At 41.5% G+C, this 13,309-nt stretch overlaps 1 protein-coding gene across 1 annotated transcript in view; it reads right to left on the bottom strand.

The window, feature by feature from the left end:
- Positions 1–512: 512 nt before the first annotated feature.
- Positions 513–13,309, bottom strand: part of LOC311509358 (heterogeneous nuclear ribonucleoprotein C-like 1) — a 39,863-nt gene continuing 27,066 nt past the window's right edge. The window contains exons 3-7 of the mRNA XM_084574530.1: positions 9,130–9,180; positions 5,702–5,871; positions 4,536–4,649; positions 3,222–3,379; positions 513–2,299 (exon numbers count right to left, since the gene is read on the bottom strand). Coding sequence (XP_084430656.1) covers positions 2,261–2,299; positions 3,222–3,379; positions 4,536–4,649; positions 5,702–5,871; positions 9,130–9,180 — 532 coding nt within the window. The 3' untranslated portion in view covers positions 513–2,260. The remainder of the gene's footprint in view (positions 2,300–3,221; positions 3,380–4,535; positions 4,650–5,701; positions 5,872–9,129; positions 9,181–13,309) is intronic.

Below are 13,309 nucleotides of genomic sequence, written 5' to 3'. Positions count from 1 at the left end.
TTTATTTTTCTGGCATAAGTATGGTTTACGCCAGGGTTAATGAAACATCGGTATTCAACTTACAGTAAAACGTCCTTCTTGAATTTCACCAGTTCATTCACTGACGTGTACTCTTACTGGACCCCAGTGTAAACAACGAGCCCTCTGTTCCAATGGAATTCATATCTGAGTGTTTAGCATAATATCTTTTGGAGCTAACTGTTGACAGCATGGCTCTGTATGAAATTTAATAATGGTGAGTGTTGAGCGTTTTCTTTTCCTGATTCTCACTCATTAAACTCCAGTACTCACCACATGCTGATATTTCATCTCAGTCCAACAATGGGCCTAATGTGAATCTCTGATCTTATTATGAGAAAGAATTATAAGAATTTTTAGGACTGGATATAACCTGCCCCGGGAGATTAGCCTGCTGTCTCTGAACTTGATTTATTAAATGAGAATGTACCATGGCTTAAACTAAATAACTAAAATTTGGTATATGACATTTTATGTCTGTTTGGACTCAGCTCTGTAAAACAGTCCCTTTCATCTCTCATTCCAGACAGACAGCTGGTGTTAGAGACGTTGCAGGTTTATATATGGCTTTTTTCAGACTTTCTTCCAGTGTAGTGAATCAGTAGTATACCATGATCAGCTAAGGAGAGACTGGAAAGATTATACTTAACTCTTAACAGTGGTCTGAGGTAAATGTGTGTCTTCCTACCTGTTTCTATACTGCATAGCAGCCATGTTGCTGAATTACGACACTGTAGTTTACATTTCTCTTCACTGCGGCATGGGCTTCTTTCTTTGGGTGGAAAATGCTGCAGCTTGAGCCTGTTTCCAGCTCATGTATCATGGGATCACATACAGTTACCCTGAAAGCTGTTACTGTCCCAGTCTCCCAAGGCTCAGACTGACCTTTGGTTAAACCCTCTGACGAAGGGAAGTGTCGTGAACTGGAACATGCAATTTCATGATACAGCAGCCCATTCTAGCGGACTCTAAGCAATCAGGGAGATGTTCAGAATAAAAACACTACACCACAAACTGCATTTGTACTCAATATGAAAATACTTTTACTACTGTGACAATGAGTATTTCCACTTGGCTTATCTTAAGAATGCAAACAAAAACATGTAACACCATAGGAAGTATAATAACATTATTATTGTCTTTTTTTAAAAAAACACATGAGAAGTCCTAAAGCAAGGTTAAAATCAGACAGCTAAACAATTACAGTAAAGTATACAATAATACACAATATTACACACTGACCTGGGCCTTTGCACATCTTAAAGTGCCAAATACATAGCGGAAGAGGATTTCTCTAATACACTTAAAGCAGAGAAAGTACTTGTGGTTCTGAAAGGTGTGACAGGGTATAACATGTCGTTCTGAGCTTTTCACTCTCTGAAGTAGCATAATGATAATACTGATACAAACAGAAAACAGACACTTCATCTCCTGAAGGATTATCCAGCTTCATTTTGATATCCTAGAGCTACACAATAGAGAAAAAGTGTAACAAAATAACTGTTAGTTAGTTCCTAACAGCCCATGCTTCATTAATATTTCCGGTTCCATGTTGTTTGTGCATTATCTAAGTAAAAGTGGTTTCAGAACAAGATTTTAAAAGAGAAGACTAAACGCTTTGATTTTCCTTTTATGTTATATTATTCTGTTGTTCCTTTCTTTAGAGAAAACGTTGAGACGGCAGAAACACTCTGATCGCCGCTATATAAAATGCAAATTAGCATTGTGTGTATACTTTGATGCCTGTGTTCAGCAGAAAAGTCTTACGAGATAAATTTAGCTGGTAAGCTGGTTAGAAAATGCTTAAACAGTGAATTGTATTCTCTCACTTAATACCAATGAATACCTCAGTAATTCTGAAATACTGGTGTCCATGCAAATCTACTCACACTGCAGAAGAGGTTAATTTCAAGTAGGTAGGTTAACATCACTTCTGTGCTTCCAGCTGTCCTTTATAATTACTATCTAGATAGGATCATTCAAACTCTCAGGCCAGCCTAGCCAATTCTTGTCAGTTAAATGTGCATGTGTACTTGGTGTGCTGAGTGCAAGCCGACTGTGTCTGTGTTTCTGGGTCATGGAAAAGAAGATGCTTCAATTCATTTCAATGTATTGCGCTATCTGATATGTACACCCTACGTGGAGCTTCTGATGTGGGTGCGAGCTTGGTGGTTTATGTTCTCTTCCTCCATGTTTGGCACTTCATCCACGTTCTTCTACGTTTCCTCATTCCTCATATCCCTTATATTTCCTCCTCAGGGTCAGAGCTGTGGTTGCTCATCTGTGACAGACAGGTAAGACAGACAGCGAGAGAAAAACAAAGAGGCACTTCATTAACTGCCAGCTCAGGATGACTCAGTAATATTTCATTACGCAAATATAACCTGATTTCACAGTAGTGGAGTCTTGTGTCCAAGCACCTCACACGATGGAAACATGTGATCGTCGTGTCTGTTTTGCTAAAGTGAGTGCTAAAATAATAAAAAGAATTAAGGAAATAAAGGTGAAATTCTTGAAAATCTGTGCATTGCTCTTTTTGTCAACAGCTAGAGCGGTGAGTGATAATGTGTTTGAAAGTCACTTGATTCAAACAGTGTTGTCTGTGTAACTTTGTCAGTCCTCTGTCAGTTTGTAAACGCAGTGGTTAAAGAAGAAGCTTTAGGACTGTGAGGTCAGTGTTTTGTTCTACTATGTGTCTGAGGTGCCCTGAGCAAGCATTTGAAAATCCTCCAAAGTGCCGCCCACTGCTCCAAGTGTGCTCAGTTTGATGGGTTAAAGAATCTAAGAGCAAATTCCTTGTATGTGTGTACATACAGTATATACATGGCAAATAAAGCTGATTACAGTTTATAACGCTAGAACTATGACCGCTGGTTTGTTCGGAGATCAACATATTCCCTTGTAACCCTCTCAGACGTAAAAAAAAATATCACACCACTTAATAACACAGGTGTAAGTTCATGAGTTAGTCTGTTGTGTTGGCTGCAACTGCCGTCTGTACGTCAAGTAACTGGGTGATGGGACAGTTACTTAGGCAGCTTGTGATTTTGCATAAAAATGTCAACACAGACATTTGATTTTTTTCACTGGCACATAGGTTCAGTTATGAGTCTCAATAATATCAATGGAAATTAGTGTACGTTTTAAGGACAACGAAGAATTGCTGATGCACCTTGTGGTCATTCCAGAAAAGGTGCATTTACCGTGTGGTGGTCATCATCAGGTTCCCTCAGGCCAGGGCTCTCCCTGTGGATTCGATGGCGGGAACTGGGAGGGGAGAGGGAGGAGAGGGATTGCTCTGGGCTGCTGGCTGACGCGGCGTACGGCGAGCCAGCTGGACTGTCCTCTCTCAGGGGAGACCCTAGATCACAGACATAAACAGATGCACGCATGGAGATTAGAGATTCATGTTAGCTTAAGGCCCTGCTTTGGACGGTGTTGTGGAGAAAATGCTCAGTTTTGTCTGCGTCAAAGACATTTCGCTGACTTTGAGCTGGATGACGGACAGAAAAAGAGAGTGGGAGTGACAAGATGAAGGACAGATGTGGAGATAGTGAGAGGGAGGTGAGAGACAGCAGGGCTAGATAGTGAGGGACAGGGGAATGAAGTAGAGCCGGAGATAAATTAATATGAAGATGAGAGCTATCAATCGCCCAAGGTCATTCAAAGTGGATTGCAGGGCACTCACATGCACACCTAGTTATCTGCAGTTGTACATCCACAGCTGCTAAACTGCAGGTTTGCCATGACATAATTTCTTTTAAACACACTTTATATATGTACATACACTCTTGATGTTATGACAGTGACTACAAGGTTCAACGTGTCTTTAGTCCAAGACATCTTAATGCAGCAGTTACTGTGGATTTGGAACCCAGAGGAGGGTGAACTGCACCAAATGAGTGGAGGAAACTGTGTATCAGTTTATGATCAGTTTAATTAAAGCTGCAGTTAAAGCAGTTTCCTTAGGGAGGATAATAAAGCTCCACTCTGTTCATTTCCTGGGCTGTTGCCCGTGTAGGCGGGTACAGTAACAGTCAAATGTCCACATGAGGGCAGCAGCACCACTTTCCTCTATGAGCTGTGGTGATCTGCCGTTCAGTCCCTGAATATTTGTGTGTTTTCTGAAGCCTCATCAGTCAGTTACTTCGACCACATTGTTTGTTCAGCATCTTCCATAATATGCTCACAACAATAAATCCATCCCCCCACCCCATTCTAGCTGATATCACCCCAAATTCAACTTAAAAATCCTGACAGGAGGAAAATAATTGATTTGTCAGGTGAAACGGGAGTGCCTCCATGCATGCAGTATATTCCCAACCCCCAGTCTCCCCTGTGGCACAGATCCTGAATCATTTGATTGGGGTTGTGACTGGAGGAGTTAATCAAGCAGAAATCTGAAAGCGGCATATAGCTGGAGTCTGACTTAAAATGATTTTGATGCGCGAATAGATTATCTATCATTCAATCTCTCATCCATCTGCTTCCACTGTGTTTCTGAATGAGCGTCTCACCTTTGTGGTCACTCCTCTGTGTGTCCATCCTGTCAAGACTGTCAAGCAGCCCATCGATCTGTGTCTTTATCAGAGTCAGCTCCTTTTTAATCACCTGCAACTCCTCCATCCCCACTGCAGGGGTAAGGAGAGAGAAAATGTAAGTCACATTAGGAAATAACACAACCTGAAAAATCTTTAGGGAGAGTTTTAAATATTCTCCAGCCAATGTGGTGAAATGGGTGAAAACACTGGAACAATACAAATGGCGACAATTAGTTCAGCACTGATACATACGGTGCAAAAGTAGTAAAACTGAAGAAGCTACGTCCAGCAGTCAATTTGCTCTGTTTAGCATAAAGACTAGGAGAGGGAAAAGAGCTTCAAACGTAACAAAATCTGAAGTGTTTTGTTATTTCCGATTATCATTTCTACTGCGTTACAAAGAAGGTGTAAAAAAAAGTGTGGTAGTAGTTTTACAATGGGTTACATGTGCTGCTTGGTCAGAAGCTGGGACTTGTCAGACTCCTTAGTTTACACAGCAACTGTTGATGAATGCACATCTTTGTTTGTGTGTCTGCAACACAGATATTTAGGGCAATCACAGTTCTTAGAATTCAGTTTTTAGGGTCTTTTTCAGTGGTGGTTTATCCGTTAAAGAAATTGGAGGAAGCCCAGCCAAAGGGAGAAAGAAAGATTTTTTTTTTTTTCCTCACATTCAACTCTGGTGCTTGGCTAGCAGTCAGTGACTGTCCCTGTTGTAGACTTTTCCTTTGCCTCTGAACACATGAATTATTAGTTATTATTGTGAGCCCACCCATGCCTGAAGGCCAACCCAAGGTTACCCAACCAACAAAATTTTACTGGGAGAATTGTTTGGACTCGAGTTGCTAGATTTGCAACTGAAGCATAGATTTAGATGTCATGCAGTTCTGGGCAGAATACACTGATACGGTCTGGCCCCTTTTTAGTGGGGGAATTATGTTACTATATGAAGCATTTAAGTTTAACTGCAGAGAGGTTGAACATTGCAGAGCTTTAGAGAAAATATGAAAACCTGCACCTTCTAAATATACCTTTCTTTGAGAGTCAGAACGACAGTCAAGAGACATGCAATTTTTATAAAAACCATTTTGAGCAGCTGAAGTGCAATCACATCTCAGTTGCAACTCTTTCATATTACTCACACTTGGCTGTGGTTGAATTAGTGGAGTGAGCTCTGGAGCTTTTGGAATGGGTTCTGTCTCGACTACGTCTGTGCCCAGAGGAGTAAGAGGAGGAACGGGATCGCTTGGCCAGACTGGGTCCCAGGGGTAGAGGAGAGAGGGATGCTGGCACACGCTGGTAGTCATACACCCTGCAAATGAAGCAGATAGAGTTTCAAGAATAATTAATCTTTACCATATCTGTGCAGATTGTCATGCTTCTGCTCTTTGTGCGAAAGTTCTCTGTGAGTGCAGTCTGTGAGTAGTCATAATGAAAGACAACTTCAAAAGTAGATGGTCAAAATGACTGAGCAGGTAGATGGACAGCACAAAGGATTATTTTTCTGTGAAAATTTTAAAAGCTGTCCACAGTCTCTAAGCAAAGCTTTCAAAGCTCCTGCTCCAACCAACAAGTGCTAAATGTTTCATACTCAAAAGGCCACTTTAACCTTCACTTGGATATTGACTCAGGGCAACTAGGACTAGACTCAAATTGGAACATCAACAACAGTATTTGAAAATCAAACACGGAACGGTCAGGTTAGTAGTCGTGTTGTTCTTTTATTTTAAGAAAAAAAATCAGTATTAGCATCTATTAAAACAAGATCTGATTTTGACATTAGTATCAAAAATGTCACTCCCATAAGCAACTAACTGAAACATGTTTCTGAAGGGATAAAACAAGTTAGAAAAGCAAAAATTTAAAGATACGAAGCAAAGCAGCTGTTTATGCTTTTGATAGATAAATATATATTTTATTCTATATCCTTTTGTGTTTTATTTTCTATCTATCAAGAACAAGAGAGAGTGAAACCATCTCACTTTCTCTCTAGCCTCCTCCCGGTGGACAGCTCCATGTCTCTATCTGTCACTGAACGTAATTGGTTCTGTCAGGGCCAATCAATAGCGCCCCGCCAGGCTAGTAGTGCTGGTGACAGGGGGTGTATCACAGTCAACCTCTATAGTGGTTACAGAAACGACACTGTGTGTTGGTGCGTGTGCATTTCAGCAAAAACAGAAATGATGTTGTGATTGAAAAAGCGAATGGCCTCAACACTCACTGACCCAGTGACCAGGTGAAACCTGGCTATGATATCAAAACCAACCAATCGTCACTGGTCAAATGCTCAAGAAGTGTGTGAGAGGCAGGAAAATCAAAATCTATGTCTACTTTCTGTTCCTTTGTGTATGTAACATCCCTTAATGATCAATAGACTCACTTCCACAGCCTTAAAACTTAAAATTCAAGGAAGAATTACTGACCACAAATAAAAAATAATACAGTACACATTACAATTCCGTGCAACAGCAACGCAACTTGATCTTGTCACAGTTAAGATATTTCTGGATCAAGAACAATCTGAGCACAGCCTGAACGGTTTCTGCAAAGCCAGGAGAGAGAAAAGCTCCTCTGCTGTATGCATATAACAAGCCAACAACAGGGAGACAAGCTGTCAGCTGCAAGGGCTTGGAGTTGGATGGTAATGTAGATTTACAGATTGAGCTGTTAGCCAGTCAGTCAGACAGACACAGTCTGGCTTCCTGAAGTTTTCTATACTGTTTTACACTGTGAAGCCCCCCTACTTGATACAGAGATTTCTGCACAGACTGTGTTCTTAGCACATCCACGGGGCACACACAAACACATCACAATGTCACATAAGGATGAAGTGTATTAGGCCACCATAAGTGTATGAGATTAGAGGCTTTGAGCATTGTCCGTGTGTGGAGACACAGAGACCAAAGACTTAAAGGAGTTTAAAGTCTTTCAGAGCAGTTTGCAGGGGCACATAGACAATGTGTTGCTACACCGGCTTTGAAGTGTCATCTCAGAGAATGGAAGCTCAGACAATGAGGGAGTCAGGTGAGGATTACAGAAAAGTGTGTGAGTGTGTGTGAGAGAGTGTTTGTCTCTGCGGATTAGACCCCACACAGAAAGCAGCTTTGTCAGCTCGAGCTGTTATCTGTGTGTTGAAAGACACTTTACTTTCGTGTTTGCACAAGAGGACGGCGGACAAAAACAGTCATTTTCTCTCTTTTTCTCATATTGATGTGCACAAACAACAAACACCGATATGAAAAGATGCACGTGCGCGCACCCACACATACAGAGTCCCTACACTGCTCACACCCGGAGGCCATGCACACATAAATATGCGCACAGACATTGTCAGTTGCAAACACACATACACAGCTGTCAGCAGTGCTAGCCAGCAGCATGGAGAATAATCACGCAGTGTGTTAAAAACAAATTGAAAATCAGCGGTGAGTGTTTCCCCCTGAGCAAAGACAGAAAAATGCAGAGCAAGGAAAACCGAATGAAAAAATAAAACAAAGAAAAGGTGGCAGTTAATACTCAGAGCAACTGAGCATCGATATGTGCGAGAAAAGCAATAGTATGAGGTTTATATTCTGCATGTGTGGGCGCAATGTGACAAACTCCTTTTATTCAGATGTGCTGAGTGGAGTGTTTATGAGTGAGGCCCGGGGAGGCAGGAAAGTCCCACAACAATTTCAGTGGATGACCAGTAATACAGAGCCGTTCAGAGTGGAGCTCTGCTAACTACCTCGTCTGCCTAACCGCTGCACTTACAGTAAAAGCGCACGCCGGAAACCAAGAGCTGAGCCAAGAGTTCATGATAAGTCCCAAACAATATACTCAATTTCAGTGATCTTAAGAGGCAGCACTGAACTTGAGAGTACGCTTGTCAGCAGCGAGCTGGCAGGAGCCGCAAATGTAAGAGAGAGCACTGGAGTGAAAATGGCCAGACACAATAGTGATATTGTCACAGATTTGTACTTAAAACACCACGTGGTCTATAAATTCACTTTTGTTAGGGTTGGAGTTTAGGGTTTTTTAGCGCTCCATTTTGTTCCAAATATGAGTTTCTAACACCGGAACATAAAACTTGTTATTGAAGTTTTGAAATTGATAACAAATGTATGTATCAGATCTGTGCCATACAGCACAAGAAAAGAATATTCAGCAAGATTGCTTCACCTTGGATGGATGCAGTTTAAAGCAAATTATGTTTCCCTGACTGAGGTGAACTCTTACTCATAAAATAGATTCTCACCAAATTCTAAAATAAAACCAAACATATCCACAATTTGGGGGGCATTTATGTGTACAATTGTCTGTATTTGTGGATGAAGATATTTTAAAGTATATGGTCGCACATTGTTTTGTCTGCAGGTGTGTGTCTGCTCCTGGCTTTTGAGTAGTAGCAGGCTGCATTGTCAGCAAAGTCAGAATGACTGACAGCTGTGTGACAGACAGACACGGTGACCAGAGTCTATTTGAGAGAGTCAGGATGGAGAATCCACTATCGCCTCTTCCTTTAACCTCCTGTGACAGACAGACAAGCAATAAGGTGTGTGAGCTGCCATGCATAGTTTCCTCACACTACCTGTCATAGTAGTCCTCGTGATAGCTGTCATAGTCCAAGTCCAACTCAGATCTGTAGGACAGATGGAGAAAGAGTCAGAGGAGGCGGTCGATAAGGCATTTGTTGAAGCTACACGATTCACTTTACCGGAGCTATCACATATTTCACTTAACAAACAGCATGCTTGGCTGGTGTGGCGGTGTGTTAATGCGCGTGAGTCTCGACAGAGTTATATGGTACAACCACTTGATCTGGCAAGAATACAGCGTTCATGTTCCCCAGTCAGTGAGAAAAAAAAGGATGGATTTGTTCTGCAGCAGCATCCAGGGTGGAAAATCCATAGAAACTGAATTGTGTTCCAACTGTACCACCCACTGAACACCTCAATGTGTGTGCTTGGTGAATTAAGCTGTTAGGCATGTGTTTTAGAGTGTGTATGAGAGAATCAGAGGCAGGTGTGTGATGTGACAGGAGTGAACTAATATGGACTGGTAGCTGGTGTATACCTGTGGAAGCGGCTAGAGGAAGTGGAGGAAAGAAAAGTAGCACTAAGCCAGAGAGAGATCACGTTCTGGTGTGTCAGACCTCAGCATTCCTCCCTAATCCCTGCACAGAGTCGCTGATAATCCCTCCATGTTACTCACCCTCCCTCCGTCTCTTTGTCTCTCCCTGACTCATTCTTCTCAATCCGTCATCCTTCCACTTACCTGTCATGTATTCTCTTTATTTACACTGACCTCACTCTCTCCATTTCTCTTAATCAGTACTGAATAAATATAGCTCATCATAATGCTTTAAAACAGGACCCCCTATGGACAATGGAACAAGCTTGATTCAAAACTCATATCAACACATGACATGGCAAACTGCTCCAGAACCAAGACAGTAATGCTGCAGGCGGGAAAAACTGTTGAGCTGAAGGGAACTACTTTCCTGCGTACTATTTTAAATTGGAGTTCATCCAATTCTTTACAAAGCAAACCTCCAAAAACAAAACAGTCTCAAACCAGTTAGAGTTATAGATCAAGCTCCAAAACAACATTTTTATCCAACAGAACTGAGACTGTATAACTAAGAGTTCAATTTTCATGCATACTGACAAAGACGAATATTCTTATGCGAATTGATTTAACTGTTTTGTTGATACGATCAATCAAACCATTTTATGTGACAGGTTGTATAAATGGGAAGGCACTTTGCTGCAGCCTTAGACTGCTTTCACACCTATCTGAATAATAGATACTTCAATAATCATGTGTCCTCTTCAGCTCTTTTGCCATGTGGAGTCTTTCAGGTGTTTGTTCTTGGAATAATTCTCATTAGTCTCATTCTGGGTCAGATGAGACATAGATCAGTGTTTCTGTCTTTATGTGCGCTTAGTTGCCACTAAGACTGTATCTTAATTTCCTTCACCTAAACCCTGATAAAAGTGAATTTCTTTTAGATGCACCTGTTAATTTAGGGTGTATTCACACCTGCCTTGTTTAGTTCGATTAAAACGAACTCAAGTTCGTTTCCTTGCTTGGTTCGGACCTTTTTGACTGGTGTGAATACAATCACTCGAACTCTGGTGCGGACCAAACAAGCGGACCGAGACCCAGCTGAGGAGGTGGTCTCGGAGCGGTTCCTACCGAACCCTGGTGCGGTTCCTTTATGGTGTGAAAGCAGCCCGACCTCGATCCGACCCAAGTTGCAAAAATCTACCTTTTTGGATTTGACGAGCTCCCGTAGTTTTCGCGCATCTATCAAGAAGCGTCTGTGTGTCTGTCTGTCTGTGGCACGCATATGTCGCGAACCGTTGGCCCGATTGATTTGAAACTGGGCAGGTGTCTCGCTACGGGCACGAAGATGTGCACTGCTAAGTTTGACGTTGTTTGGATAAGAAATGTAAAATATATCGGTAAAATAGGTTTTCTCCGCTCTAATATTTCCAGTTGCCTGATGACAGTTCTAAATTATTGCGCTGGCTCAAACGCTAGATGGTAACCATGGTAACGGAGACTCAACGTTATTTTACAGTTTACAGACAAAACATGAGTGATTTGATCATCTATCTATAAATCAAGAATTTCTTTTAACTTATTTGGTGAGTTTGTGTCTGTCTGTCTGTCTGTGGCACGCTGATTTGAAACTGGGCAGGTGTCTTTGTGGGGAGGAGACATGGGTCACGACAATGGTCACAACTGAAAAATCTTCTTCAGCTCCCACTATAGGAATACATACTTCCGACGGGCACTGCACTAGTTATGGGAAATGTAGGATAGCCCAGTGACACACACAACAGAGAGAGACACGTGAAGCAAACAAACGCAGGTAGGTTAGGTAGAGATGAGCCGTGGCTTAACCGAGCTCTGAGGAGACACGCTGCCTCCTAGATATCTGGGCAGATGTCCAGATATCTCAAATGCTGGAGAAAACACATAAAAATGCAGAAGTATATAAGATTTTTAGTAAACAAATGAGAGAGAGGGGATTCCAGCGCTCAGTTTATAAACCATATTGCTAGCATAATAACAAGTAGACCTACAGTACGCAAAGTCTCCATTGTAGCCTATTTACGTGGGACATTTGGCTTCCTTCTTTACCCCGCCTATACGTTTACCAGCCAATGGCTGAACGACCTTAGCACATGTGTTTTTGTTTATAAATTCTGGTCCGGTTGCAATTAATCACAGTGTGAAAGCGAACCGCACTAAAAAAAAAAAAAGAAAAAAAAAATTGGTCCGGACCAAAGCAAGTGAACTAACGGACCTTCCTGGTGTGAATACGCCCTTAGTGTTTGCTGTTGGTTCATTTATTGGTCCACTTCATTCAAATAATACCAAAGAACCTTTGTATCATCATTATGACTTTTGATCTCCAAGACAAGCTTGTCCAGTCCCGTTTTCTTCTGGTACCAAATATCTGCAAAGTCAGATGTATCTTGCCTTCTACAGGTTTCAAATTAATAATTCGGAATTTCATTTTCCCTTTGCCAGACTATCGTAATTCCCTCTACACATGGCTGCGTTAAGATGTTCTAAATCGATTACAGTTGGTGCAAAATGCAGCTGCCAAGCGATTAACTACAATTAGCTGACACTCCCACATTGCCCCCTGCTTTTGCAGCCCACCAGCTTCACATAAAAGTTAGAATGCTACAATAATAACTACAAGATCCTGTGGATTACAAGGCAGTGCATAAACACGCCCCCAGTTGCATTTTTCATCTCTTCATCATCCTGCTCCCCAAATCTGACTCTCAGCTCTTGGCCTTTTACCCATACACTTCATCTGCTTCCTGTTACTTTCAATACTGTCAACACCTTACTGACGCTCTATTGCAAGCAATCAAAACAAAACAAAAAAAAACAAAACACTGCAAATACAGACAGCGTAGTAATAAAATATTATATTCAATATAAGTAATTTCATATCTGACACACTGTGGACTATTTGCTACCAATATCGGTTAAACAATATTAGATTTTTTTTGGGGGGACATTTCAACATATTTTCATCCCTGCCATCTGCTTTTCTGACAGTCAAGTGGTTGGAGATTCTCATAATTGTATTCAGCACATCACTAAAGAGACTACTTCCACACGCTAAGAATTATACACAACTGTGTGCTTGAGCAGATCTGATGCGTAGTTACTAATTTTGGTGTGGACATCTCTTTCAGCATTACTCTCACTGGCTCTTCCCCGTCTAATACAAGCTGGTTTTCAGAGCTCAGGAGAGGGGGAACCACAAAATAATTTATATAACAAGTGCTCATGTCTGAACAGCACACTTGCCAAAAATGCAAAGCAAATTAAAGACTGCCTTCCATGTGAAATGGAGAAGATCTACATGTTTTTTTTTTTGTCTCATTTTGCCAGAGTAATTGAAACATAATTTTTGTGCATTTGAAGACACAATCCAGAAGGCATTGCCAGTGTATTTGTCTTTTACACCATGCACCAGCTAAGGGCACACTGAAAGGCAAGAGGACAGCGGAGGACAAAGAGAAGCAGTAACGCTGCAGCTTCTCAGCCAAGCTGAGCTTTCTGTTCTCCAAGTGAATTCAGCTAGAAGAGAGAAAGAAAATAACAGCTATTCACCAAAGCCTGCGCTGAGGGGGAACTAAGCTGCTGTTCACTTTCTGTTCGTTTTTTTGCTTTGAAATTCACTGATTTATGTTTGACTGTGGTGTTTAGAGGACCCTCTAGCAGAGGAA

Source organism: Chelon labrosus, assembly GCF_963514085.1.
Source record: "Chelon labrosus genome assembly, chromosome: 3".
Classification (NCBI taxonomy): Eukaryota; Metazoa; Chordata; class Actinopteri; order Mugiliformes; family Mugilidae; genus Chelon; species Chelon labrosus.
Note: the sequence above shows the minus strand (reverse complement) of the source record. Positions and strands in the feature narration are given on the sequence as shown.